The sequence below is a fragment of the Telmatherina bonti genome, assembly GCF_933228915.1.
Source record: "Telmatherina bonti genome assembly, chromosome: 18".
Lineage (NCBI taxonomy): Eukaryota > Metazoa > Chordata > Actinopteri > Atheriniformes > Telmatherinidae > Telmatherina > Telmatherina bonti.
Genome location: NC_136616.1, coordinates 37940076 through 37967482, shown reverse-complemented (window position 1 = coordinate 37967482; position 27407 = coordinate 37940076). Strand labels below are relative to the sequence as shown.

Below are 27407 nucleotides of genomic sequence, written 5' to 3'. Positions count from 1 at the left end.
AGAACAGGTGATTGGAATTACAGGTACAGCGTTAAGCTGGTTTAAATCATATTTATCTGATAGACTTCAGTTTGTTCATGTAAATGACAAGTCCTCCTCCCAAACTACAGTAAGTCATGGAGTTCCTCAAGGTTCTGTACTTGGACCAATACTCTTCACGCTATATATGCTCCCTTTAGGCAAAATTATTAGACAGCATGGAATAAACTTTCATTGTTATGCAGATGATACTCAACTATACTTATCCTTTAAACCAGATGAAACAAATCAGCCCAATAGGCTACTAAATTGTCTCATAGACATAAAGACTCGGATGTCTAGAAATGTTCTCCTCTTAAACTCAGATAAGACTGAAGTAATTCTCGTTGGATCTGAAAAACTCAGAGCTAAATTTTCCGGTTTTGTAATGAACCTGGATGGCATTACTTTAGCTTCCAGTGCTACAGTGAGAAACCTTGGAGTAATATTTGACCCTGACCTGTCCTTTGGCCCACATGTTAAGCAGGTTACTACAACAGCCTTCTTTCATTTACGTAATATAGCCAAAATTAGGGACATTCTGTCTCAGAGTGATGCAGAAAAACTGGTTCACGCTTTTGTTACTTCGAGACTAGATTACTGTAACTCTCTATTACTGGGCTGTCCTAAATATGCCCTGAAAAGCCTTCAGCTGATCCAGAATTCTCCAGCCAGAGTCCTGACCAGAACCAGCAGGAGAGATCATATTTCTCCAGTTTTAGCCTCTCTTCATTGGCTGCCTGTTGAATCTAGAATAGAATTTAAAATCCTTCTCCTTACATATAAAGCCCTCCACAACCAGGCACCACTATATATCAAAGACCTCATAGTTCCTTATATACCAAGTAGAGTACTTCGTTCGCAGACTGCAGGCTTACTTGTGGTTCCTAGAGTCTCAAAGAGCCGAGCAGGAGGCAGAGCCTTTGGTTATCAGGCCCCTCTTTTATGGAATAAGCTCCCAGTTAGTGTTAGGGAAGCAGACACCCTCCCCACCTTTAAGACTAGGCTGAAGACTTATCTTTTTGATAAGTCCTACAGCTAGGGATGGTTAGCATCCCTTAGTTATGCTGCTATAGGTTTAGACTGCTGAGGGACATTTCCTGATACACTGAGCTTCTTTCTCTTTATCTCTCTCTTTTACCCCCCCCCCCCCCCATAACAGTGTTGCATCATTAACATGTATGTCTCCTGTCTCAGCAGGTCTCCCTGGCCGGGAGTAGCAGTTCCTGTTGTCTGTTGTCTTTCTGTCCTCTTCATGGCTGCTGGAACCTGGTTTTCCTGGCTGCTGGAACCTGGTTTTCATGCTGCTGGAACCTGGTTTTCATGCTGCTGGAACCTGGTTTTCCTGGCTACTGGAACCTGGTTTTCCTGGCTGCTGGAACCTGGTCTTCATGCTGCTGGAACCTGGTTTTCATGCTGCTGGAACCTGGTTTTCATGCTGCTGGAACCTGGTTTTCCTGGCTACTGGAACCTGGTTTTCATGCTGCTGGAACCTGGTTTTCATGCTGCTGGAACCTGGTTTTCCTGGCTGCTGGAACCTGGTTTTCCTGGCTGCTGGAACCTGGTTTTCATGCTGCTGGAACCTGGTTTTCCTGGCTGCTGGAACCTGGTTTTCCTGGCTGCTGGAACCTGGTTTTCCTGGCTGTTCAGGCTGCTTGCAGGGCGGGAACAGTCGCAGGTGCAGATCTGCAGCTTCCGGACTTTTTTGGGGCATCAAGCCGAGCGTTGCTTTAACTGCCTTATAAGGAAACTGTGTGAAAAAGCCCCAAACAGGAAGCTGAGACGATCACTTCTTCTTTCTACACACACACACACACACACACACATCTATATTTTTTAATTTTTACACTTTTAACTCCAGTTTTTTACTAAATGAGAAGACTGAGTTTGTTTTGTTTTTCTTCATTTTTCCATCAGAGACAGAAAAATAAAAATGTTCTTTGGGCTTTGCTGATTGGCTGGCGGCTTGTTGCCTCAGCGGCGAGCTGTGTGCTGCTGCATTCATGTCCTGAGCTGTCAGACTCACATTCCTTCCTTCATCTTCTGCTTGCAGCGACATGAAGTCAGACCTGAGCAGGACTGATACTCTACCTCTGACAGAAACACCAACAGTTTCCTGTGCTTTCATTTGTTTTTCACAGCTACGTCGTTTCCACCTCCGTTCTGCAGACTTATTATCCACTGTGAACATTTTAAATATTTCAAAGTAAATCAATTTAATATAAATACATGTTTTTTCAATTTAAAAGTCAATTAAGAAAGATTTTAATTGCAAAGAAAAAAGAATAAATAGATCACTTTAAAACTTCTAATAACAACAATGTTCATGATGCTGATGATAATGATGATGATATATAAATATATATATATATATATATATATATATATATATATATATATATATATATATATATATATATATATATATATATATATATATATTTATATACATATATATATATATATATATATATATATATATATATATATATATATATATACACATATATATATATATATATATATATATATATATATATATATGTGTGTATATATATATATATATGTGTATATATATATATATATATATATATATATATATATATATATATATATATATATATATATAAGTATATATACATATATATATATATATATATATATATATATATATATATATATATATATATATATATATATATATATATATATATATATATATTTATATATATGTATAGCATGTACACATATATATATGCATAGAAATTGATACAGAAAAGCTCCTTAGATTAGTTTTAGTTTAAGTTTTTACATTCTAATCAAATGTTGCTCTGACTGCAGATATAGAACATTTGATGTAGAACATCTGAGGATGTTTCTAAACAGTGAGGACGTTTCTGCAAAGTGAGGACATTTCTGCAATGAGAGGACGTTTTTGCAATGTGAGGACGTTTCTGCAATTTTAGGACGATTCTGGAAAGTGAGGATGTTTCTGCAAAGTGAGGACGCTTCTGCAAAGTGAGGACGTTTCTGCAATGTGAGGACGTTTCTGCAAAGTGAGGACGTTTCTGCAATGTGAGAACATTTCTGCAATGTGAGGACGTTTCTGCAATTTTAGGACGATTCTGCAAAGTGAGGACGTTTCTGCAAAGTGAGGACGCTTCTGCAAAGTGAGGACGTTTCTGCAATGTGAGGACGTTTCTGCAAAGTGAGGATGTTTTTGCAATGTGAGGACGTGTCTGCAATGTGAGGACGTTTCTGCAATGTGGGGACATATCTGCAATGTGAATACATTTCTGCAATGTGAGAACGTTTCTGCAATGTGAGGACGTTTTTGCACAGTGAGGACGTTTCTGCAAAGTAAGGCGTTTCTGCAATGTGAGGACGTTTCTGCAAAGTGAGGCGTTTCTGCAATGTGAGGACGTTTCTGCAAAGTGAGGACGTTTTTGCAAAGTGAGGACGTTTCTACAAAGTGAGGACGTTTCTGCAATGTGAGAACGTTTCTGCAATGTGAGGACGTTTCTGCAATTTTAGGACGATTCTGTAAAGTGAGGATGTTTCTGCAAAGTGAGGACGCTTCTGCAATGTGAGGACGTTTCTGCAATGTGAGGACGTTTTTGCAAAGTGAGGATGTTTCTGCAATGTGAGGACGTTTCTGCAATGTAAGGACGTTTCTGCAAAGTGTGGACGTTTCTGCAAAGTGAGGACGATTCTGCAAAGTGAGGACATTTCTGCAATGTGAGGACATTTTTGCAATGTGAGGACGTTTTTGCACAGTGAGGTCATTTCTGCAAAGTGAGGACGTTTTTGCAATGAGTTGACGTTTCTGCAATGTGAGGACGTTTCTGCAATGTGAGGACGTTTCTGCAAAGTGAGGACGTTTCTGCAAAGTGAGGACGTTTCTGCAAAGTGAGGACGTTTCTGCAATGTGAGGACGTTTCTACAAAGTGAGGATGTTTTTGCACAGTGAGGACGTGTCTGCAATGTGAGGACATTTCTGCAATGTGGGGACATTTCTGCAATGTGAATACATTTCTGCAATGTGAGGACGTTTCTGCAATGTGAGGACGTTTTTGCACAGTGAGGACGTTTCTGCAAAGTAAGGCGTTTCTGCAATGTGAGGATGTTTCTGCAAAGTGAGGCGTTTCTGCAATGTGAGGACATTTCTGCAAAGTGAGGACGTTTTTGCAAAGTGAGGACGTTTCTACAAAGTGAGGACGTTTCTGCAAAGTGAGGACGTTTCTGCAATGAGAGGACTTTTCTGCAAAGTGAGGACGTTTCTGCAATGTGAGGACGTTTCTGCAATGTGAATACATTTCTGCAATGTGAGGATGTTTCTGCAATGTGAGGACGTTTTTGCACAGTGAGGACGTTTCTGCACAGTGGGAACGTTTCTGCAAAGTGAGGACGTTTCTGCAAAGTAAGGCGTTTCTGCAATGTGAGGACGTTTCTGCAAAGTGAGGCGTTTCTGCAATGTGAGGACGTTTCTGCAAAGTGAGGACGTTTTTGCAAAGTGAGGACGTTTCTGCAATGTGAGGACGTTTCTACAAAGTGAGGACGTTTCTGCAAAGTGAGGACGTTTCTGCAATGTGAGGACGTTTCTGCAAAGTGAGGACGTTTTTGCAAAGTGAGGACGTTTCTACAAAGTGAGGACGTTTCTGCAAAGTGAGGACGTTTCTGCAATGTGAGGACGTTTCTGCAAAGTGAGGACGTTTTTGCAAAGTGAGGACGTTTCTACAAAGTGAGGACGTTTCTGCAAAGTGAGGACGTTTCTGCAATGAGAGGACTTTTCTGCAAAGTGAGGACATTTCTGCAATGTGAGGACGTTTCTGCAAAGTGAGGCGTTTCTGCAATGTGAGGACGTTTCTGCAAAGTGAGGACGTTTTTGCAATGTGAGGACGTTTCTGCAATGTGAGGACGTTTCTACAAAGTGAGGACGTTTCTGCAAAGTGAGGACGTTTCTGCAATGTGAGGACGTTTCTACAAAGTGAGGATGTTTTTGCAATGTGAGGACGTGTCTGCAATGTGAGGACATTTCTGCAATGTGGGGACATTTCTGCAATGTGAATACATTTCTGCAATGTGAGGACGTTTCTGCAATGTGAGGACGTTTTTGCACAGTGAGGACGTTTCTGCAAAGTAAGGCGTTTCTGCAATGTGAGGATGTTTCTGCAAAGTGAGGCGTTTCTGCAATGTGAGGACATTTCTGCAAAGTGAGGACGTTTTTGCAAAGTGAGGACGTTTCTACAAAGTGAGGACGTTTCTGCAAAGTGAGGACGTTTCTGCAATGAGAGGACTTTTCTGCAAAGTGAGGACGTTTCTGCAATGTGAGGACGTTTCTGCAATGTGAATACATTTCTGCAATGTGAGGACGTTTCTGCAATGTGAGGACGTTTTTGCACAGTGAGGACGTTTCTGCACAGTGGGAACGTTTCTGCAAAGTGAGGACGTTTCTGCAAAGTAAGGCGTTTCTGCAATGTGAGGACGTTTCTGCAAAGTGAGGCGTTTCTGCAATGTGAGGACGTTTCTGCAAAGTGAGGACGTTTCTGCAAAGTGAGGACGTTTCTGCAATGTGAGGACGTTTCTACAAAGTGAGGATGTTTTTGCAATGTGAGGACGTGTCTGCAATGTGAGGACATTTCTGCAATGTGGGGACATTTCTGCAATGTGAATACATTTCTGCAATGTGAGGACGTTTCTGCAATGTGAGGACGTTTTTGCACAGTGAGGACGTTTCTGCAAAGTAAGGCGTTTCTGCAATGTGAGGATGTTTCTGCAAAGTGAGGCGTTTCTGCAATGTGAGGACATTTCTGCAAAGTGAGGACGTTTTTGCAAAGTGAGGACGTTTCTACAAAGTGAGGACGTTTCTGCAAAGTGAGGACGTTTCTGCAATGAGAGGACTTTTCTGCAAAGTGAGGACGTTTCTGCAATGTGAGGACGTTTCTGCAATGTGAATACATTTCTGCAATGTGAGGACGTTTCTGCAATGTGAGGACGTTTTTGCACAGTGAGGACGTTTCTGCACAGTGGGAACGTTTCTGCAAAGTGAGGACGTTTCTGCAAAGTAAGGCGTTTCTACAAAGTGAGGACGTTTCTGCAAAGTGAGGACGTTTTTGCAAAGTGAGGACGTTTCTACAAAGTGAGGACGTTTCTGCAAAGTGAGGACGTTTCTGCAATGAGAGGACTTTTCTGCAAAGTGAGGACATTTCTGCAATGTGAGGACGTTTCTGCAATGTGAATACATTTCTGCAATGTGAGGACGTTTCTGCAATGTGAGGACGTTTCTGCAATGTGAATACATTTCTGCAATGTGAGGACGTTTCTGCAATGTGAGGACGTTTTCTGCACAGTGAGGACGTTTCTGCACAGTGGGAACGTTTCTGCAAAGTGAGGACGTTTCTGCAAAGTAAGGCGTTTCTGCAATGTGAGGACGTTTCTGCAAAGTGAGGCGTTTCTGCAATGTGAGGACGTTTCTGCAAAGTGAGGACGTTTTTGCAAAGTGAAGACGTTTCTGCAATGTGAGGACGTTTCTACAAAGTGAGGACGTTTCTGCAAAGTGAGGACGTTTCTGCAATGTGAGGACGTTTCTGTAATGTGAGGACGTTTCTGTAATGTGAGGACGTTTTTGCACAGTGAGGACGTTTCTGCAATGAGAGGACGTTTCTGCAAAGTGAGGACGTTTCTGCAATGTGAGGACGTTTTTGCACAGTGAGGACGTTTCTGCAATGTGAGGACATTCCTGCAATGTGAGGACGTTTTTTCACAGTCAGGACGTTTCTGCAATGTGAGGACGTTTCTGCAATGTGAGGATGTTTTTGCACAGTCAGGACGTTTCTGCAATGTGAGGACGTTTCTGCAATGTGAGGACGTTTTTGCACAGTCAGGACGTTTCTGCAAAGTGAGGTCATTTTTGCAATGTGAAGACGTTTCTGCAATGTGAGGACGTTTCTGCAATGTGAAGACGTTTCTGCAATGTGAAGACATTTCTGCAATGTGAGGACGTTTCTGCACAGTGAGGACGTTTCTGCAATGAGAGGACGTTTCTGCAATGTGAAGACGTTTCTGCAATGAGAGGACGTTTCTGCAATGTGAAGACGTTTCTGCAATGTGAGGACGTTTCTGCACAGTGAGGACGTTTCTGCAATGAGAGGACGTTTCTGCAATGTGAAGACGTTTCTGCAATGTGAGGACGTTTCTGCAATGTGAGGATGTTTTTGCAAAGCGAGGACGTTTCTGCAATGTGAGGATGTTTTCCTTCATCTGGGACATTTATAAACTTTCTTTTTTTAGCTGGATTGTGTAAAGTTTTAAAGCTTTTCCAGTAAAGAACAAGCAGCAGTGGTTTTTACTTCCAGGTGACAGAGAGAGAGAGAGAGAGAAGCAGATTGTGAATGACAGTGAATGGAGAGAGAGACACTGAGTGAGACGGAGAGAGAGAGACGGCGAGTGAGACAGGAAGCTGCGAGTAGGGGAGTGGTCACATGTATAAAAGACGGCTCATCTTCCTGCTTTCTGCTTTTGTCTTCTGCATCCCGTCCTGCTCGTACCTGAGACTCTACCTGCACAGGTAAGCTAAGGAGCGGGGCTCTGTTCTTGTCAGGTGTGTGTGTGTGTCTGATCAGTGTGTGTGCTGATTGATCAGGATGTCGTGGGACTCGTACATCGATAATCTGAAGACAGCTGACCAGAGTGGTCAGGTCCCGGTAGCAGAGGCGGCCATCTGCGGGTTCTCGCCTGGTCAGGAGAGCATTTGGGCCAGCTCCCCTGGTCTGAAGAACATCACGGTAAGCACACTCACGCTCTTCCTGTTTGTCACTTCCTGCTGCTCAGACTGCATCTTCATCTTCATCATCATCATCGTCGTCATCAGAAGGTTTTCTCTGAAACAACCCACCCTGAACTACCACACATAAACCTGCTTCCTTCATAAAGCTCCATGTTGCGGTGGAGGGTGACCTCACCGGGTCTGCTGAAGGTTCTGCAGCCGCTTCCTCCTCTTCATCATCTTCTTCTTCCTCTTCTTCTTCTTGAGTTGTGGGCGCGCCACTCAGCTGCTTTCTGCCGGACAGATGAAGCGGCTGGAAACAGGGCGGGTAACCACCCGGCAACAAGCCCATTCTCTCACATGATTGGCTGATTTTTTTCTTGGTTTCCGGTTAAAACGTGTCTCAGTGAGACGAGGAAGAGATTCGTTTCATTCTGGAACAGGAACTTTGTTTTAATTACGTCAACAGATAAATCTGCTGGTTCAGCCAGTTTCTGATGGTCTGTTGCTGCAGGGAGATGGTGGACATGATGCCAGTGGTTTTATAACACTAGGCTGGAACCTGGTTTTCCTGGCTGGTGGAACCTGGTTTTCCTGGCTGCTGGAACCTGGTTTTCCTGGCTGCTGGAACCTGGTTTTCCTGGTTGGTGGAACCTGGTTTTCATGGCTGGTGGAACCTGGTTTTCCTGGCTACTGGAACCTGGTTTTCCTGGCTACTGGAACCTGGTTTTCATGCTGCTGGAACCTGGTTTTCCTGGCTGGTGGAACCTGGTTTTCATGGCTGGTGGAACCTGGTTTTCCTGGCTGCTGGAACCTGGTTTTCATGCTGCTGGAACCTGGTTTTCCTGGCTGCTGGAACCTGGTTTTCATGCTGCTGGAACCTGGTTTTCCTGGCTGCTGGAACCTGGTTTTCCTGGCTGCTGGAACCTGGTTTTCATCCTGCTGGAACCTGGTTTTCCTGGCTGCTGGAACCTGGTTTTCATGCTGCTGGAACCTGGTTTTCCTGGCTGCTGGAACCTGGTTTTCCTGGCTGGGGAAACCTGGTTTTCCTGGCTGCTGGAACCTGGTTTTCCTGGCTGCTGGAACCTGGTTTTCCTGGCTGCTGGAACCTGGTTTTCCTGGCTGCTGGAACCTGGTTTTCCTGGCTGCTGGAACCTGGTTTTCCTGGCTGGGGAAACCTGGTTTTCCTGGCTGCTGGAACCTGGTTTTCCTGGCTGGGGGAACCTGGTTTTCCTGGCTGCTGGAACCTGGTTTTCCTGGCTGGTGGAACCTGGTTTTCATGCTGCTGGAACCTGGTTTTCATGCTGCTGGAACCTGGTTTTCCTGGCTGCTGGAACCTGGTTTTCCTGGCTGGGGGAACCTGGTTTTCCTGGCTGCTGGAACCTGGTTTTCCTGGCTGGTGGAACCTGGTTTTCATGCTGCTGGAACCTGGTTTTCCTGGCTGCTGGAACCTGGTTTTCATGCTGCTGGAACCTGGTTTTCCTGGCTACTGGAACCTGGTTTTCCTGGCTGCTGGAACCTGGTTTTCATGCTGCTGGAACCTGGTTTTCATGCTGCTGGAACCTGGTTTTCCTGGCTGCTGGAACCTGGTTTTCCTGGCTGCTGGAACCTGGTTTTCCTGGCTGCTGGAACCTGGTTTTCCTGGCTGCTGGAACCTGGTTTTCCTGGCTGTTCAGGCTGCTTGCAGGGCGGGAACAGTCGCAGGTGCAGATCTGCAGCTTCCGGACTTTTTTGGGGCATCAAGCCGAGCGTTGCTTTAACTGCCTTATAAGGAAACTGTGTGAAAAAGCCCCAAACAGGAAGCTGAGACGATCACTTCTTCTTTCTACACACACACACACACACACACACACACACACACACACACACACACATCTATATTTTTTACTTTTTACACTTTTAACTCCAGTTTTTTACTAAATGAGAAGACTGAGTTTGTTTTGTTTTTCTTCATTTTTCCATCAGAGACAGAAAAATAAAAATGTTCTTTGGGCTTTGCTGATTGGCTGGCGGCTTGTTGCCTCAGCGGCGAGCTGTGTGCTGCTGCATTCATGTCCTGAGCTGTCAGACTCACATTCCTTCCTTCGTCTTCTGCTTGCAGCGACATGAAGTCAGACCTGAGCAGGACTGATACTCTACCTCTGACAGAAACACCAACAGTTTCCTGTGCTTTCATTTGTTTTTCACAGCAACGTCGTTTCCACCTCCGTTCTGCAGACTTATTATCCACTGTGAACATTTTAAATATTTCAAAGTAAATCAATTTAATATAAATACATGTTTTTTCAATTTAAAAGTCAATTAAGAAAGATTTTAATTGCAAAGAAAAAAGAATAAATAGATCACTTTAAAACTTCTAATAACAACAATGTTCATGATGCTGATGATAATGAATGAATGAAATGAAAAATACGTTGTTAATCCCCAAAGGGAAATACTGTAGTATATAATAATAATAACTAGAGGAGGTCTTGTTCCGGAGGCTGATGGCTGCTGGCAGGAATGATATTCTGTATCTTTCAGTCTTACATGGAACCTGAAGAAGCCTCTCACTGAACACACTTTGTTGTTTCATCACTGTGTTGTGGAGAGGGTGTGAAGAATCCTCCATCATCTTCATCAGCTTGTGCAGCATTCTTCTTTGGACAATCAGCTCCAGCGGCTCCAGAGTTACTCCAAGCACAGAAGCAGCTTTCTGGATCAGTTTGTTGATTCTCTTCAAGTCTCTGGTTCTGATGCTACTACCCCAGCAGATGCTGCAAAGCTGACTGCACTCTCCACAACAGACTTCTAGAAGATATGCAACATCTTGGTGCAGACGTTAAACCATCTCAGCTTCCTTAAGAAGTACAGTCTGCTCTGACCTTTCTTGTAGATGTAGTCAGTGTTGCATTTCCAGTCCAGTTTGTTGTCCAGCTGAACTCCAAGATACTTGTATTCCTCCACCACCTCCACCTCCTCTCCCAGGATGGAAACAGTGCTTTGTTTATTCTTCTTCCTCCTGAAGTCAACAATCATCTCTTTTGTTTTGCTGCTATTTAATATGAGATGATTGTCACCGCACCATTTAACAAACTGACTGAGCAGTTCTCTGTACTCTGCTTCTTGTCCATCCCTGATACACCCCACAACTGCAGAGTCATCAGAGTATTTCTGCAGATGACAGGACTCAGAGTTGTACTGGAAGTCTGAGGTGTACAGAGTGAAGAGGAATGGCCAGAGTACAGTTCCTTGTGGTGCACCAGTGCTGCTGACCTCCATCTCAGACACACAACCTTTCAGTCTCACAAACTGGGGTCTGTTTGTGAGGTAGTCATAGATCCAGGTGGTTGTGGAGGTATCCACCTGGAATTTATGGAGCTTCTCACATAACAAAGCAGGCTGAATGGTATTAAAAGCACTGAGAAATGAAAGAACATGACCCTCAGAGTGCTGCCTGAATGGTCCAGATGAGAGTGTGCTCTCTGGAGCAGGTATATGATGGCATCTTCAACCCCAAGTCCATTACGATATGCAAACTGGAATGGGTCCTGAAAGGTGTTTACTTGCTTGTTGAGGTGAGCCAGTAAGAGTCTCTCCAGGACTTTCATGATGTGAGATGTCAGGGCAACTGGTCTGTAGTCACTTGGTTCAGCTGGTTGTGTTTTTTAGGCACTGGAACAAGGCAGGAGGTTTTCCACAGCACTGGGACTCTATTTTGTCTCAGACTGGTGTTGAAAAGGTGCTGGAGAATCGGACATAGTTGTTCTGAGCAGGTCTTGAGAACTCTGGGACTGACACCATCTGGACCTGCAGCCTTGTTCTGGTTCTGTTTCTCACGTTGCTTCTTAACCTGATTGCAGGAGACAAACAAGGTGGAGGTCTCAGGATGTCCTGATGTGGAGGGAGATGAAGCTGTGTTCTGGTCCATGACTGAGCTGCAGGGTGACAGATTGGAGGCGTGACAGGAAAGCAGTGGGCTTATGGAGGGTGTGTGGTCTGTTGGGCTGGAGGTAGGGGGTGAACTGAACCTGGTGAAGAATATGTTCAGCTCATTAGCTCTGTCCAGACCTCCATCAGGCTGGTCCCCCTTTAACTTGAAGCCGGTGATCTTCTTCATTCCAGACCACACATCCCTCAGGTTATTCTGCTGGAGCTGACTTTCTAACTTCTTCCTGTAGTCCTCCTTGCACTTCTTAGTTTGGGTTTTAAGTTGTTTTTGTGTTGCCCTCAATAACTCCCTGTCTCCATCCCTGAAGGCTTTCTTTTTGATGTTCAGCAGCTTTTTCTGCTTTCTGAAAAAAAAAAAAAAGTATATATAATATATATATATATATATATATATATATATATATATATATATATATATATATATATATATATATATATATATATATATATATATATATATATATATATATATATATATAAATATGTAGTATGTATACAGTATACAGTACATACTGTATGTACACATATATATACATAGAAATCAACAAAAAACAAAAAAGCTCCTTAGATTAGTATTAATTGAAGTGTTTACATTCTAATAAAATGTTGCTCTGACTGCAGATATAGAACATCTGATGTGGAACATATGATGTACAACATGATATAGAATATCTATTCAATTCAATTCAACTTTATTTATATAGCGTCAAATCACGGCAATGCCATCTCAAGACGCTTTACAGACAGAGGGGAAAACATAATGAAGGCCAATTCATAACAGCCTATATAAGGAAACCAACAGATTGAGTTGAGTCCAACTCAATCTCCCATCCTGAGCAAGCACACTGGCGACAGTGGGAAGGAAAAAACTCCCTTTTAACAGGGAGGAAACCTCCGGCAGAACCCGGCTCAAGGACAGGCAGCCATCTGCCTCTGCTGTGTGGGGGGAAGAGGACAGAAAGACAACAGACAACAGGAACTGCTACTCCCGGCCAGGGAGACCTGCTGAGACAGGAGACATACATGTTAATGATGCAACACTGTTATGGGGGGGGGGGGGGGGGGGGGTAAAAGAGAGAGATAAAGAGAAAGAAGCTCAGTGTATCAGGAAATGTCCCTCAGCAGTCTAAACCTATAGCAGCATAACTAAGGGATGCTAACCATCCCTAGTTATAGGACTTATCAAAAAGATAAGTCTTCAGCCTAGTCTTAAAGGTGGGGAGGGTGTCTGCTTCCCTAACACTAACTGGGAGCTTATTCCATAAGAGAGGGGCCTGATAACCAAAGGCTCTGCCTCCTGCTCGGCTCTTTGAGACTCTAGGAACCACAAGTAAGCCTGCAGTCTGCGAACGAAGTACTCTACTTGGTATATAAGGAACAATGAGGTCTTTGATATATAGTGGTGCCTGGTTGTGGAGGGCTTTATATGTAAGGAGAAGGATTTTAAATTCTATTCTAGATTCAACAGGCAGCCAATGAAGAGAGGCTAAAACTGGAGAAATATGATCTCTCCTGCTGGTTCTGGTCAGGACTCTGGCTGCAGAATTCTGGATCAGCTGAAGGCTTTTCAGGGCATATTTAGGACAGCCCAGTAATAGAGAGTTACAGTAATCTAGTCTCGAAGTAACAAAAGCGTGAACCAGTTTTTCTGCATCACTCTGAGACAGAATGTCCCTAATTTTGGCTATATTACGTAAATGAAAGAAGGCTGTTTTAGTAACCTGCTTAATATGTGGACCAAAGGACAGGTCAGGGTCAAATATTACTCCAAGGTTTCTCACTGTAGCACTAGAAGCTAAAGTAATGCCATCCAGGTTCATTACAAAACCTGAAAATTTAGCTCTGAGTTTTTCAGATCCAACGAGAATTACTTCAGTCTTATCTGAGTTTAAGAGGAGAAAATTTCTAGACATCCAAGTCTTTATGTCTATGAGACAATTTTGTAGCCTATTGGGCTGATTTGTTTAATCTGGTTTAAAGGATAAGTATAGTTGAGTATCATCTGCATAACAATGAAAGTTTATTCCATGCTGTCTAATAATTTTGCCTAAAGGGAGCATATATAGCGTGAAGAGTATTGGTCCAAGTACAGAACCTTGAGGAACTCCATGACTTACTGTAGTTTGGGAGGAGGACTTGTCATTTACATGAACAAACTGAAGTCTATCAGATAAATATGATTTAAACCAGCTTAACGCTGTACCTGTAATTCCAATCACCTGTTCTAGTCTTTGTAACAGAATGTTATGATCGACTGTATCAAATGCAGCACTAAGATCAAGCAAGATAAGTACGGACACAAGTCCTTTGTCTGAGGCTATAAGAAGGTCATTAGTAACTTTCACCAATGCCGTCTCAGTGCTATGATGAGCTCTAAATCCTGACTGAAACTCCTCGCATAAGTTAATTCTGCTCAGGTGGGCATGTAGCTGAGCTGAAACTATTTTCTCCAGAATTTTGGACATAAACGGGAGATTAGATATAGGTCTATAATTTGCTATCACCTCTGGATCCAGAGATTGCTTTTTAAGTAAAGGCTTGATTACAGCAGCAATGATTGTGGTACATATCCTGTCACTAAAGACATATTGATAAGATTTAGTAGTGATGTATTAATTAAAGGGAAAATGTCCTTAAAGAGGCTCGTTGGGAGAGGGTCTAAGATACAGGTGGATGGTTTAGATGAAGCTATTATTTTAGTTAATTAAAAAATTCTGACTGAAAAATTGCTGCATATCTGATGTGGAGCAACTGGCATAGAACATTTGATATGGAACATCTGATATAGAACATTGATGTAGAACATGTGATATGGAACATCTGATGTAGAACATTGATGTAGAACATGTGATATGGAACATCTGATGTAGAACATCTGCTGTGGAACATCTTATGTAGAACATGTGATGTAGAACGTGTGATATAGAACATTGATGTAGAACATGTGATGTAGAACGTCTGATACAGAACATCTGATGTAGAACATGTGATGTAGAACGTGTGATATAGAGCATCTGATGTAGAACATGTGATGTAGAACGTCTGATACAGAAAATCTGATGTAGAACGTGATGTAGAACATGTGATGTAGAACATGTGATGTAGAACGTCTGATACAGAACATCTGATGTAGAACATGTGATGTAGAACGTCTGATACAGAACATCTGATGTAGAACATGTGATGTAGAACGTCTGATACAGAGCATCTGATGTAGAACATGTGATGTAGACCATCTGATACAGAACATCTGATGTAGAACATGTGATGTAGAACGTCTGATACAGAACATCTGATGTAGAACATGTGATGTAGAACGTCTGATACAGAGCATCTGATGTAGAACATGTGATGTAGAACGTCTGATACAGAGGATCTGATGTAGAACATGTGATGTAGAACGTCTGATACAGAACATCTAAAGTAGAACGTGATGTAGAACATGTGATGTAGAACGTCTGATACAGAACATCTGATGTAGAACATGTGATGTAGAACGTCTGATACAGAGCATCTGATGTAGAACATGTGATGTAGAACGTCTGATACAGAACATCTGATGTAGAACATGTGATGTAGAACGTGTGATATAGAACATTGATGTAGAACATGTGATGTAGAACGTCTGATACAGAACATCTGATGTAGAACATGTGATGTAGAACGTCTGATACAGAGCATCTGATGTAGAACATGTGATGTAGAACGTCTGATACAGAACATCTGATGTAGAACATGTGATGTAGAACATGTGATGTAGAACATGTGATGTAGAACGTCTGATACAGAACATCTGATGTAGAACATGTGATGTAGAACGTCTGATACAGAACATCTGATGTAGAACATGTGATGTAGAACGTCTGATACAGAGCATCTGATGTAGAACATGTGATGTAGACCATCTGATACAGAACATCTGATGTAGAACATGTGATGTAGAACGTCTGATACAGAACATCTGATGTAGAACATGTGATGTAGAACGTCTGATACAGAACATCTGATGTAGAACATGTGATGTAGAACGTGTGATATAGAACATTGATGTAGAACATGTGATGTAGAACGTCTGATACAGAGCATCTGATGTAGAACATGTGATGTAGAACGTCTGATACAGAACATCTGATGTAGAACATGTGATGTAAAACATGTGATGTAGAACGTCTGATACAGAACATCTGATGTAGAACATGTGATGTAGAACGTCTGATACAGAACATCTGATGTAGAACATGTGATGTAGAACGTCTGATACAGAGCATCTGATGTAGAACATGTGATGTAGAACATGTGATGTAGAACGTCTGATACAGAAAATCTGATGTAGAACATGTGATGTAGAACATGTGATGTAGAACGTCTGATACAGAACATCTGATGTAGAACATGTGATGTAGAACGTCTGATACAGAACATCTGATGTAGAACATGTGATGTAGAACGTCTGATACAGAACATCTGCTGTAGAACGTGATGTAGACCATCTGATACAGAACATCTGATGTAGAACATGTGATGTAGAACGTCTGATACAGAACATCTGATGTAGAACGTGATGTAGAACGTCTGATACAGAACATCTGATGTAGAACATGTGATGTAGAACGTCTGATACAGAACATCTGATGTAGAACATGTGATGTAGAACGTCTGATACAGAGCATCTGATGTAGAACATGTGATGTAGAACGTCTGATACAGAACATCTGATGTAGAACATGTGATGTAGAACGTCTGATACAGAACGTCTGATGTAAAACATCTGATACAGAACATCTGATGTAGAACATGTGATGTAGAACGTCTGATACAGAGCATCTGATGTAGAACATGTGATGTAGAATGTCTGATACAGAACATCTGATGTAGAACATGTGATGTAGAACGTCTGATACAGAACATCTGATGTAGAACATGTGATGTAGAACGTGTGATATAGAACAATGATGTAGAACATGTGATGTAGAACGTCTGATACAGAACATCTGATGTAGAACATGTGATGTAGAACGTGTGATATAGAACATTGATGTAGAACATGTGATGTAGAACGTCTGATACAGAACATCTGATGTAAACATGTGATGTAGAACGTCTGATACAGAACATCTGCTGTAGAACATGTGATGTAGACCATCTGATACAGATCATCTGATGTAGAACGTGATGTAGAACGTCTGATACAGAACATCTGATGTAGAACATGTGATGTAGAACGTCTGATACAGAACATCTGATGTAGAACATGTGATGTAGAACGTCTGATACAGAACATCTGATGTAGAACATGTGATGTAGACCATCTGATACAGAACATCTGATGTAGAACATGTGATGTAGAACGTCTGATACAGAACATCTGATGTAGAACATGTGATGTAGAACGTCTGATACAGAGCATCTGATGTAGAACATGTTATGTAGAACGTCTGATACAGAACATGTGATGTAGAACATGTGATGTAGAACGTCTGATACAGAGGATCTGATGTAGAACATGTGATGTAGAACGTCTGATACAGAACATCTAAAGTAGAACGTGATGTAGAACATGTGATGTAGAACGTCTGATACAGAACATCTGATGTAGAACATGTGATGTAGAACGTCTGATACAGAGCATCTGATGTAGAACATGTGATGTAGAACGTCTGATACAGAACATCTGATGTAGAACATGTGATGTAGAACGTGTGATATAGAACATTGATGTAGAACATGTGATGTAGAACGTCTGATACAGAACATCTGATGTAGAACATGTGATGTAGAACGTCTGATACAGAGCATCTGATGTAGAACATGTGATGTAGAACGTCTGATACAGAACATCTGATGTAGAACATGTGATGTAGAACATGTGATGTAGAACGTCTGATACAGAACATCTGATGTAGAACATGTGATGTAGAACGTCTGATACAGAACATCTGATGTAGAACATGCGATGTAGAACGTCTGATACAGAACATCTGATGTAGAACATGTGATGTAGAACGTCTGATACAGAGCATCTGATGTAGAACATGTTATGTAGAACGTCTGATACAGAACATGTGATGTAGAACATGTGATGTAGAACGTCTGATACAGAGGATCTAATGTAGAACATGTGATGTAGAACGTCTGATACAGAACATCTAAAGTAGAACGTGATGTAGAACATGTGATGTAGAACGTCTGATACAGAACATCTGATGTAGAACATGTGATGTAGAACGTCTGATACAGAGCATCTGATGTAGAACATGTGATGTAGAACGTCTGATACAGAACATCTGATGTAGAACATGTGATGTAGAACGTGTGATATAGAACATTGATGTAGAACATGTGATGTAGAACGTCTGATACAGAACATCTGATGTAGAACATGTGATGTAGAACGTCTGATACAGAGCATCTGATGTAGAACATGTGATGTAGAACGTCTGATACAGAACATCTGATGTAGAACATGTGATGTAGAACATGTGATGTAGAACGTCTGATACAGAACATCTGATGTAGAACATGTGATGTAGAACGTCTGATACAGAACATCTGATGTAGAACATGTGATGTAGAACGTCTGATACAGAGCATCTGATGTAGAACATGTGATGTAGACCATCTGATACAGAACATCTGATGTAGAACATGTGATGTAGAACGTCTGATACAGAACATCTGATGTAGAACATGTGATGTAGAACGTCTGATACAGAACATCTGATGTAGAACATGTGATGTAGAACGTGTGATATAGAACATTGATGTAGAACATGTGATGTAGAACGTCTGATACAGAGCATCTGATGTAGAACATGTGATGTAGAACGTCTGATACAGAACATCTGATGTAGAACATGTGATGTAAAACATGTGATGTAGAACGTCTGATACAGAACATCTGATGTAGAACATGTGATGTAGAACGTCTGATACAGAACATCTGATGTAGAACATGTGATGTAGAACGTCTGATACAGAGCATCTGATGTAGAACATGTGATGTAGAACGTCTGATACAGAAAATCTGATGTAGAACATGTGATGTAGAACATGTGATGTAGAACATGTGATGTAGAACGTCTGATACAGAACATCTGATGTAGAACATGTGATGTAGAACGTCTGATACAGAACATCTGATGTAGAACATGTGATGTAGAACGTCTGATACAGAACATCTGCTGTAGAACATGTGATGTAGACCATCTGATACCGAACATCTGATGTAGAACATGTGAAATAGAACGTCTGATTTAGAACATCTGATGTAGAACGTGATGTAGAACGTCTGATACAGAACATCTGATGTAGAACATGTGATGTAGAACGTCTGATACAGAACATCTGATGTAGAACATGTGATGTAGAACGTCTGATACAGAGCATCTGATGTAGAACATGTGATGTAGAACGTCTGATACAGAACATCTGATGTAGAACATGTGATGTAGAACGTCTGATACAGAACATCTGATGTAAAACATCTGATACAGAACATCTGATGTAGAACATGTGATGTAGAACGTCTGATACAGAGCATCTGATGTAGAACATGTGATGTAGAATGTCTGATACAGAACATCTGATGTAGAACATGTGATGTAGAACGTCTGATACAGAACATCTGATGTAGAACATGTGATGTAGAACGTGTGATATAGAACAATGATGTAGAACATGTGATGTAGAACGTCTGATACAGAACATCTGATGTAGAACATGTGATGTAGAACGTCTGATATAGAACATTGATGTAGAACATGTGATGTAGAACGTCTGATACAGAACATCTGATGTAAACATGTGATGTAGAACGTCTGATACAGAACATCTGCTGTAGAACATGTGATGTAGACCATCTGATACAGAACATCTGATGTAGAACATGTGATGTAGAACGTCTGATACAGAACATCTGATGTAGAACATGTGATGTAGAACGTCTGATACAGAGCATCTGATGTAGAACATGTGATGTAGAACGTCTGATACAGAACATCTGATGTAGAACATGTGATGTAGAACGTCTGATACAGAACATCTGATGTAAAACATCTGATACAGAACATCTGATGTAGAACATGTGATGTAGAACGTCTGATACAGAGCATCTGATGTAGAACATGTGATGTAGAACGTCTGATACATAACATCTGATGTAGAACATGTGATGTAGAACGTCTGATACAGAACATCTGATGTAGAACATGTGATGTAGAACGTGTGATGTAGAACAATGATGTAGAACATGTGATGTAGAACGTCTGATACAGAACATCTGATGTAGAACATGTGATGTAGAACGTGTGATATAGAACATTGATGTAGAACATGTGATGTAGAACGTCTGATACAGAGCATCTGATGTAGAACATGTGATGTAGAACGTCTGATACATAACATCTGATGTAGAACATGTGATGTAGAACGTCTGATACAGAACATCTGATGTAGAACATGTGATGTAGAACGTGTGATGTAGAACAATGATGTAGAACATGTGATGTAGAACGTCTGATACAGAACATCTGATGTAGAACATGTGATGTAGAACGTGTGATATAGAACATTGATGTAGAACATGTGATGTAGAACGTCTGATACAGAACATCTGATGTAGAATATGTGATGTAGAACGTCTGATACAGAACATCTGATGTAGAACATGTGATGTAGAACGTCTGATACAGAGTATCTGATGTAGAACATGTGATGTAGAATGTCTGATGCAGAAAATCTGATGTAGAACATGTGATGTAGAACGTCTGATACAGAAACTCTGATGTAGAACATGTGATGTAGAACATGTGATGTAGAACGTCTGATACAGAACATCTGATGTAGAACATGTGATGTAGAACGTCTGATACAGAACATCTGATGTAGAACATGTGATGTAGAACGTCTGATACAGAAACTCTGATGTAGAACGTGATGTAGAACATGTGATGTAGAACGTCTGATACAGAACATCTGATGTAGAACATGTGATGTAGAACGTCTGATACAGAACATCTGATGTAAAACATCTGATACAGAACATCTGATGTAGAACATGTGATGTAGAACGTCTGATACAGAGCATCTGATGTAGAACATGTGATGTAGAACATCTGATACATAACATCTAATGTAGAACATGTGATGTAGAACGTCTGATACAGAACATCTGATGTAGAACATGTGATGTAGAACGTGTGATGTAGAACAATGATGTAGAACATGTGATGTAGAACGTCTGATACAGAACATCTGATGTAGAACATGTGATGTAGAACGTGTGATATAGAACATTGATGTAGAACATGTGATGTAGAACGTCTGATACAGAACATCTGATGTAGAATATGTGATGTAGAACGTCTGATACAGAACATCTGATGTAGAACATGTGATGTAGAACGTCTGATACAGAGCATCTGATGTAGAACATGTGATGTAGAATGTCTGATACAGAAAATCTGATGTAGAACATGTGATGTAGAACGTCTGATACAGAAACTCTGATGTAGAACATGTGATGTAGAACATGTGATGTAGAACGTCTGATACAGAACATCTGATGTAGAACATGTGATGTAGAACGTCTGATACAGAACATCTGATGTAGAACATGTGATGTAGAACGTCTGATACAGAAACTCTGATGTAGAACGTGATGTAGAACATGTGATGTAGAACGTCTGATACAGAACATCTGATGTAGAACATGTGATGTAGAACGTCTGATACAGAACATCTGATGTAGAACATGTGATGTAGAATGTCTGATACAGAACATCTGATGTAGAACATGTGATGTAGAACGTCTGATACAGAACATCTGATGTAGAACATGTGATGTAGAACGTCTGATACAGAGGATCTAATGTAGAACATGTGATGTAGAACGTCTGATACAGAAAATCTGATGTAGAACGTGATGTAGAACGTCTGATACAGAAAATCTGATGTAGAACGTGATGTAGAACATGTGATGTAGAACGTCTGATACAGAACATCTGATGTAGAACATGTGATGTAGAACGTCTGATACAGAACATATGATGTAGAACATGTGATGTAGAACGTCTGATACAGAACATCTGATGTAGAACATGTGATGTAGAACGTCTGATACAGAACATCTGATGTAGAACATGTGATGTAGAACGTCTGATACAGAAAATCTGATGTAGAACGTGATGTAGAACATGTGATGTAGAACGTCTGATACAGAACATCTGATGTAGAACATGTGATGTAGAACGTCTGATACAGAACATCTGATGTAGAACATGTGATGTAGAACGTCTGATACAGAACATCTGATGTAGAACATGTGATGTAGAACGTCTGATACAGAAAATCTGATGTAGAACGTGATGTAGAACATGTGATGTAGAACGTCTGATACAGAACATCTGATGTAGAACGTGATGTAGAACGTCTGATACAGAACATATGATGTAGAACATGTGATGTAGAACGTCTGATACAGAACATCTGATGTAGAACATGTGATGTAGAACGTCTGATACAGAACATCTGATGTAAAACATCTGATACAGAACATCTGATGTAGAACATGTGATGTAGAACGTCTGATACAGAACATCTGATGTAAAACATCTGATACAGAACATCTGATGTAGAACATGTGATGTAGAACGTCTGATACAGAGCATCTGATGTAGAACATGTGATGTAGAACGTCTGATACATAACATCTGATGTAGAACATGTGATGTAGAACGTCTGATACAGAACATCTGATGTAGAACATGTGATGTAGAACGTGTGATGTAGAACAATGATGTAGAACATGTGATGTAGAACGTCTGATACAGAACATCTGATGTAGAACATGTGATGTAGAACGTGTGATATAGAACATTGATGTAGAACATGTGATGTAGAACGTCTGATACAGAACATCTGATGTAGAATATGTGATGTAGAACGTCTGATACAGAACATCTGATGTAGAACATGTGATGTAGAACGTCTGATACAGAGTATCTGATGTAGAACATGTGATGTAGAATGTCTGATGCAGAAACTCTGATGTAGAACATGTGATGTAGAACGTCTGATACAGAAACTCTGATGTAGAACATGTGATGTAGAACATGTGATGTAGAACGTCTGATACAGAACATCTGATGTAGAACATGTGATGTAGAACGTCTGATACAGAACATCTGATGTAGAACATGTGATGTAGAACGTCTGATACAGAAACTCTGATGTAGAACGTGATGTAGAACATGTGATGTAGAACGTCTGATACAGAACATCTGATGTAGAACATGTGATGTAGAACGTCTGATACAGAACATCTGATGTAAAACATCTGATACAGAACATCTGATGTAGAACATGTGATGTAGAACGTCTGATACAGAGCATCTGATGTAGAACATGTGATGTAGAACATCTGATACATAACATCTAATGTAGAACATGTGATGTAGAACGTCTGATACAGAACATCTGATGTAGAACATGTGATGTAGAACGTGTGATGTAGAACAATGATGTAGAACATGTGATGTAGAACGTCTGATACAGAACATCTGATGTAGAACATGTGATGTAGAACGTGTGATATAGAACATTGATGTAGAACATGTGATGTAGAACGTCTGATACAGAACATCTGATGTAGAATATGTGATGTAGAACGTCTGATACAGAACATCTGATGTAGAACATGTGATGTAGAACGTCTGATACAGAGCATCTGATGTAGAACATGTGATGTAGAATGTCTGATACAGAAAATCTGATGTAGAACATGTGATGTAGAACGTCTGATACAGAAACTCTGATGTAGAACATGTGATGTAGAACATGTGATGTAGAACGTCTGATACAGAACATCTGATGTAGAACATGTGATGTAGAACGTCTGATACAGAACATCTGATGTAGAACATGTGATGTAGAACGTCTGATACAGAAACTCTGATGTAGAACGTGATGTAGAACATGTGATGTAGAACGTCTGATACAGAACATCTGATGTAGAACATGTGATGTAGAACGTCTGATACAGAACATCTGATGTAGAACATGTGATGTAGAACGTCTGATACAGAACATCTGATGTAGAACATGTGATGTAGAACGTCTGATACAGAACATCTGATGTAGAACATGTGATGTAGAACGTCTGATACAGAGGATCTAATGTAGAACATGTGATGTAGAACGTCTGATACAGAAAATCTGATGTAGAACGTGATGTAGAACGTCTGATACAGAAAATCTGATGTAGAACGTGATGTAGAACATGTGATGTAGAACGTCTGATACAGAACATCTGATGTAGAACATGTGATGTAGAACGTCTGATACAGAACATATGATGTAGAACATGTGATGTAGAACGTCTGATACAGAACATCTGATGTAGAACATGTGATGTAGAACGTCTGATACAGAACATCTGATGTAGAACATGTGATGTAGAACGTCTGATACAGAAAATCTGATGTAGAACGTGATGTAGAACATGTGATGTAGAACGTCTGATACAGAACATCTGATGTAGAACATGTGATGTAGAACGTCTGATACAGAACATCTGATGTAGAACATGTGATGTAGAACGTCTGATACAGAACATCTGATGTAGAACATGTGATGTAGAACGTCTGATACAGAAAATCTGATGTAGAACGTGATGTAGAACATGTGATGTAGAACGTCTGATACAGAACATCTGATGTAGAACGTGATGTAGAACGTCTGATACAGAACATATGATGTAGAACATGTGATGTAGAACGTCTGATACAGAACATCTGATGTAGAACATGTGATGTAGAACGTCTGATACAGAACATCTGATGTAGAACATGTGATGTAGAACGTCTGATACAGAACATCTGATGTAGAACATGTGATGTAGAACGTCTGATACAGAACATCTGATGTAGAACATGTGATGTAGAACGTCTGATACAGAACATCTGATGTAGAACATGTGATGTAGAACGTCTGATACAGAACATCTGATGTAGAACATGTGATGTAGAACGTCTGATACAGAACATCTGATGTAGAACATGTGATGTAGAACGTCTGATACAGAACATCTGATGTAGAACATGTGATGTAGAACGTCTGATACAAAGCATCTGATGTAGAACATGTGATGTAGAACGTCTGATACAGAACATCTGATGTAGAACATGTGATGTAGAACGTCTGATACAGAACATCTGATGTAGAACATGTGATGTAGAACGTCTGATACAGAACATCTGATGTAGAACATGTGATGTAGAACGTCTGATACAGAACATCTGATGTAGAACATGTGATGTAGAACGTCTGATACAGAACATCTGATGTAGAACATGTGATGTAGAACGTCTGATACAGAACATCTGCTGTAGAACATGATGAAAGGCCTCTGAGCGTGGTGAGTTCAGGGTACCTGGGATTACTGAGCGTTCTCCTGACCATGTGTTGCAGGTGGATGAGATAAAGAAACTGACCGCCAAGGATCGGTCAAGCTTCTATCAATCCGGCGTCTACATCGCCGGGATAAGGTGCAGGCTGATCCGAGACCAGCTGGACATGGATGGTTTTTACTCACTGGACCTGAAGACCGCCGCCGATGATGAGGGCAATACTTACAGTATCTGTGTCGGCAAAAGCGCGACAGGTGAGGACGGACAGGTGGACAAACGTCCTGCTTGAACTGTTTCACAGGTTAACTGTCTCTCTGTCCACAGCTCTAGTTATAGCAAAGGGCACAAAGGACGCCAGCGGTGGACAGGTGTCCAACAAGGTGTTCAAGATTGTCGAATACTTAAGGAGCGTCAAAATGTGAAGCAGAACCGGCCTCCTCCACCCGCACCAGCAGAACTTCCATCGGTTTTCCACTTTCAATGTTATCCTGGTTGTACGGAGAGTCCAGCTGTCCACACGCCAACCGCGTGTTTACTGCAGCAACACTGCAACTCACCACGTGGCTGGATGAAATAAAACATGTCTGACTTCAGCTTTGTTTTTATTTACTTCACAAATATGCAAATTTCTGGCTTTAGACGCTCCAGCGATCCTGATCAGTGATCGATCAGATATTAGTCATGATGTCAGCGGGGTCAATATTTTCAGATTTATGCAGAAAATTAAATCAGTGCACAGCAGTACAGATTGTAGTACAGCAGTACAGATTGTAGTACAGCAGTACAGATAGTAGTACAGATTGTAGAACAGCAGTACAGATAGTAGTACAGCAGTACAGATATTAGTACAGCAGTACAGATAGTAGTACAGATAGTAGTACAGCAGTACAGATAGTAGTACAGCAGTACAGATAGTAGTACAGATTGTAGTACAGCAGTACAGATAGTAGTACAGCAGTACAGATAGTACAGCAGTACAGATAGTAGTACAGCAGTACAGATAGTAGTACAGATAGTAGTTCAGCAGTACAGATAGTAGTACTGCAGTACAGATAGTAGTACAGATGTAGTACAGCAGTACAGATAGTAGTACAGCAGTACAGATAGTAGTACAGATTGTAGTACAGCAGTACAGATAGTAGTACAGATAGTAGTACAGCAGTACAGATAGTAGTACAGATCGTAATAAAGCAGTACAGATAGTAGTACAGATAGTAGCACAGCAGTAAAGTTAGTAGTACAGATAGTAGTACAGCAGTACAGATAGTAGTACAGCAGTACAGTTAGTAGTACAGATAGTAGTACAGCAGTACAGATAGTAGTACAGATTGTAGTACAGCAGTAAAGTTAGTAGTACAGATTGTAGTACAGCAGTACAGTTAGTAGTACAGATAGTAGTACAGCAGTACAGATAGTAGTACAGATTGTAGTACAGCAGTAAAGTTAGTAGTACAGATAGTAGTACAGCAGTACAGATAGTAGTACAGCAGTACAGATAGTAGTACAGCAGTACAGATATTAGTACACATTGTAGTACAGCAGTACAGATTGTAGTACAGCAGTACAGATAGTAGTACAGCAGTACAGATAGTAGTACAGATAGTAGTACAGCAGTACAGATATTAGTACACATTGTAGTACAGCAGTACAGATTGTAGTACAGCAGTACAGATAGTAGTACAGCAGTACAGATAGCAGTACAGCAGTACAGATAGTAGTACAGCAGTACAGATTGTAGTACAGCAGTACAGATAGTAGTACAGCAGTACAGATAGTAGTACAGATAGTAGTACAGCAGTACAGATAGTAGTACAGATCGTAATAAAGCAGTACAGATAGTAGTACAGATAATAGTACAGCAGTACAGATAGTAGTACAGATTGTAGTAAAGCAGTAAAGTTAGTAGTACAGATAGTAGTACAGCAGTACAGATAGTAGTACAGCAGTACAGTTAGTAGTACAGATAGTAGTACAGCAGTACAGATAGTAGTACAGATTGTAGTACAGCAGTAAAGTTAGTAGTACAGATAGTAGTACAGCAGTACAGATAGTAGTACAGATCGTAATAAAGCAGTACAGATAGTAGTACAGATAGTAGTACAGCAGTACAGATAGTAGTACAGATTGTAGTACAGCAGTACAGTTAGTCGTACAGATAGTAGTACAGCAGTACATATAGTAGTACAGATTGTAGTACAGAAGTAAAGTTAGTAGTACAGATAGTAGTACAGCAGTACAGATAGTAGTACAGCAGTGCAGTTAGTAGTACAGATAGTAGTACAGCAGTA

General features: G+C 40.9%; 1 protein-coding gene across 1 annotated transcript; it reads left to right on the top strand.

Annotated features, from left to right (window-relative positions):
• The first annotated feature begins 7546 nt into the window (after positions 1–7546).
• pfn1 (profilin 1) lies at positions 7547–25702 on the top strand. Its single transcript, XM_079257453.1, has 4 exons — positions 7547–7585; positions 7661–7802; positions 25181–25373; positions 25444–25702. The coding sequence occupies exons 2-4, from the start codon at positions 7662–7664 to the stop codon at positions 25539–25541; spliced, it is 432 nt and encodes a 143-aa protein (XP_079113579.1). The 5' UTR covers positions 7547–7585; position 7661; the 3' UTR covers positions 25542–25702.
• Positions 25703–27407: the final 1705 nt, after the last annotated feature.

Excerpts from the sequence above, each read along its gene's own strand:
- pfn1 (XM_079257453.1), top strand. The coding sequence starts at position 7,662 with ATGTCGTGGGACTCGTACATCGATAATCTGAAGACAGCTGACCAGAGT. Across the intron at positions 7,803-25,180 it reads CTGGTCTGAAGAACATCACG|GTGGATGAGATAAAGAAACT; the intron begins GTAAGCACACTC and ends CATGTGTTGCAG. Across the intron at positions 25,374-25,443 it reads TGTCGGCAAAAGCGCGACAG|CTCTAGTTATAGCAAAGGGC; the intron begins GTGAGGACGGAC and ends CTCTGTCCACAG.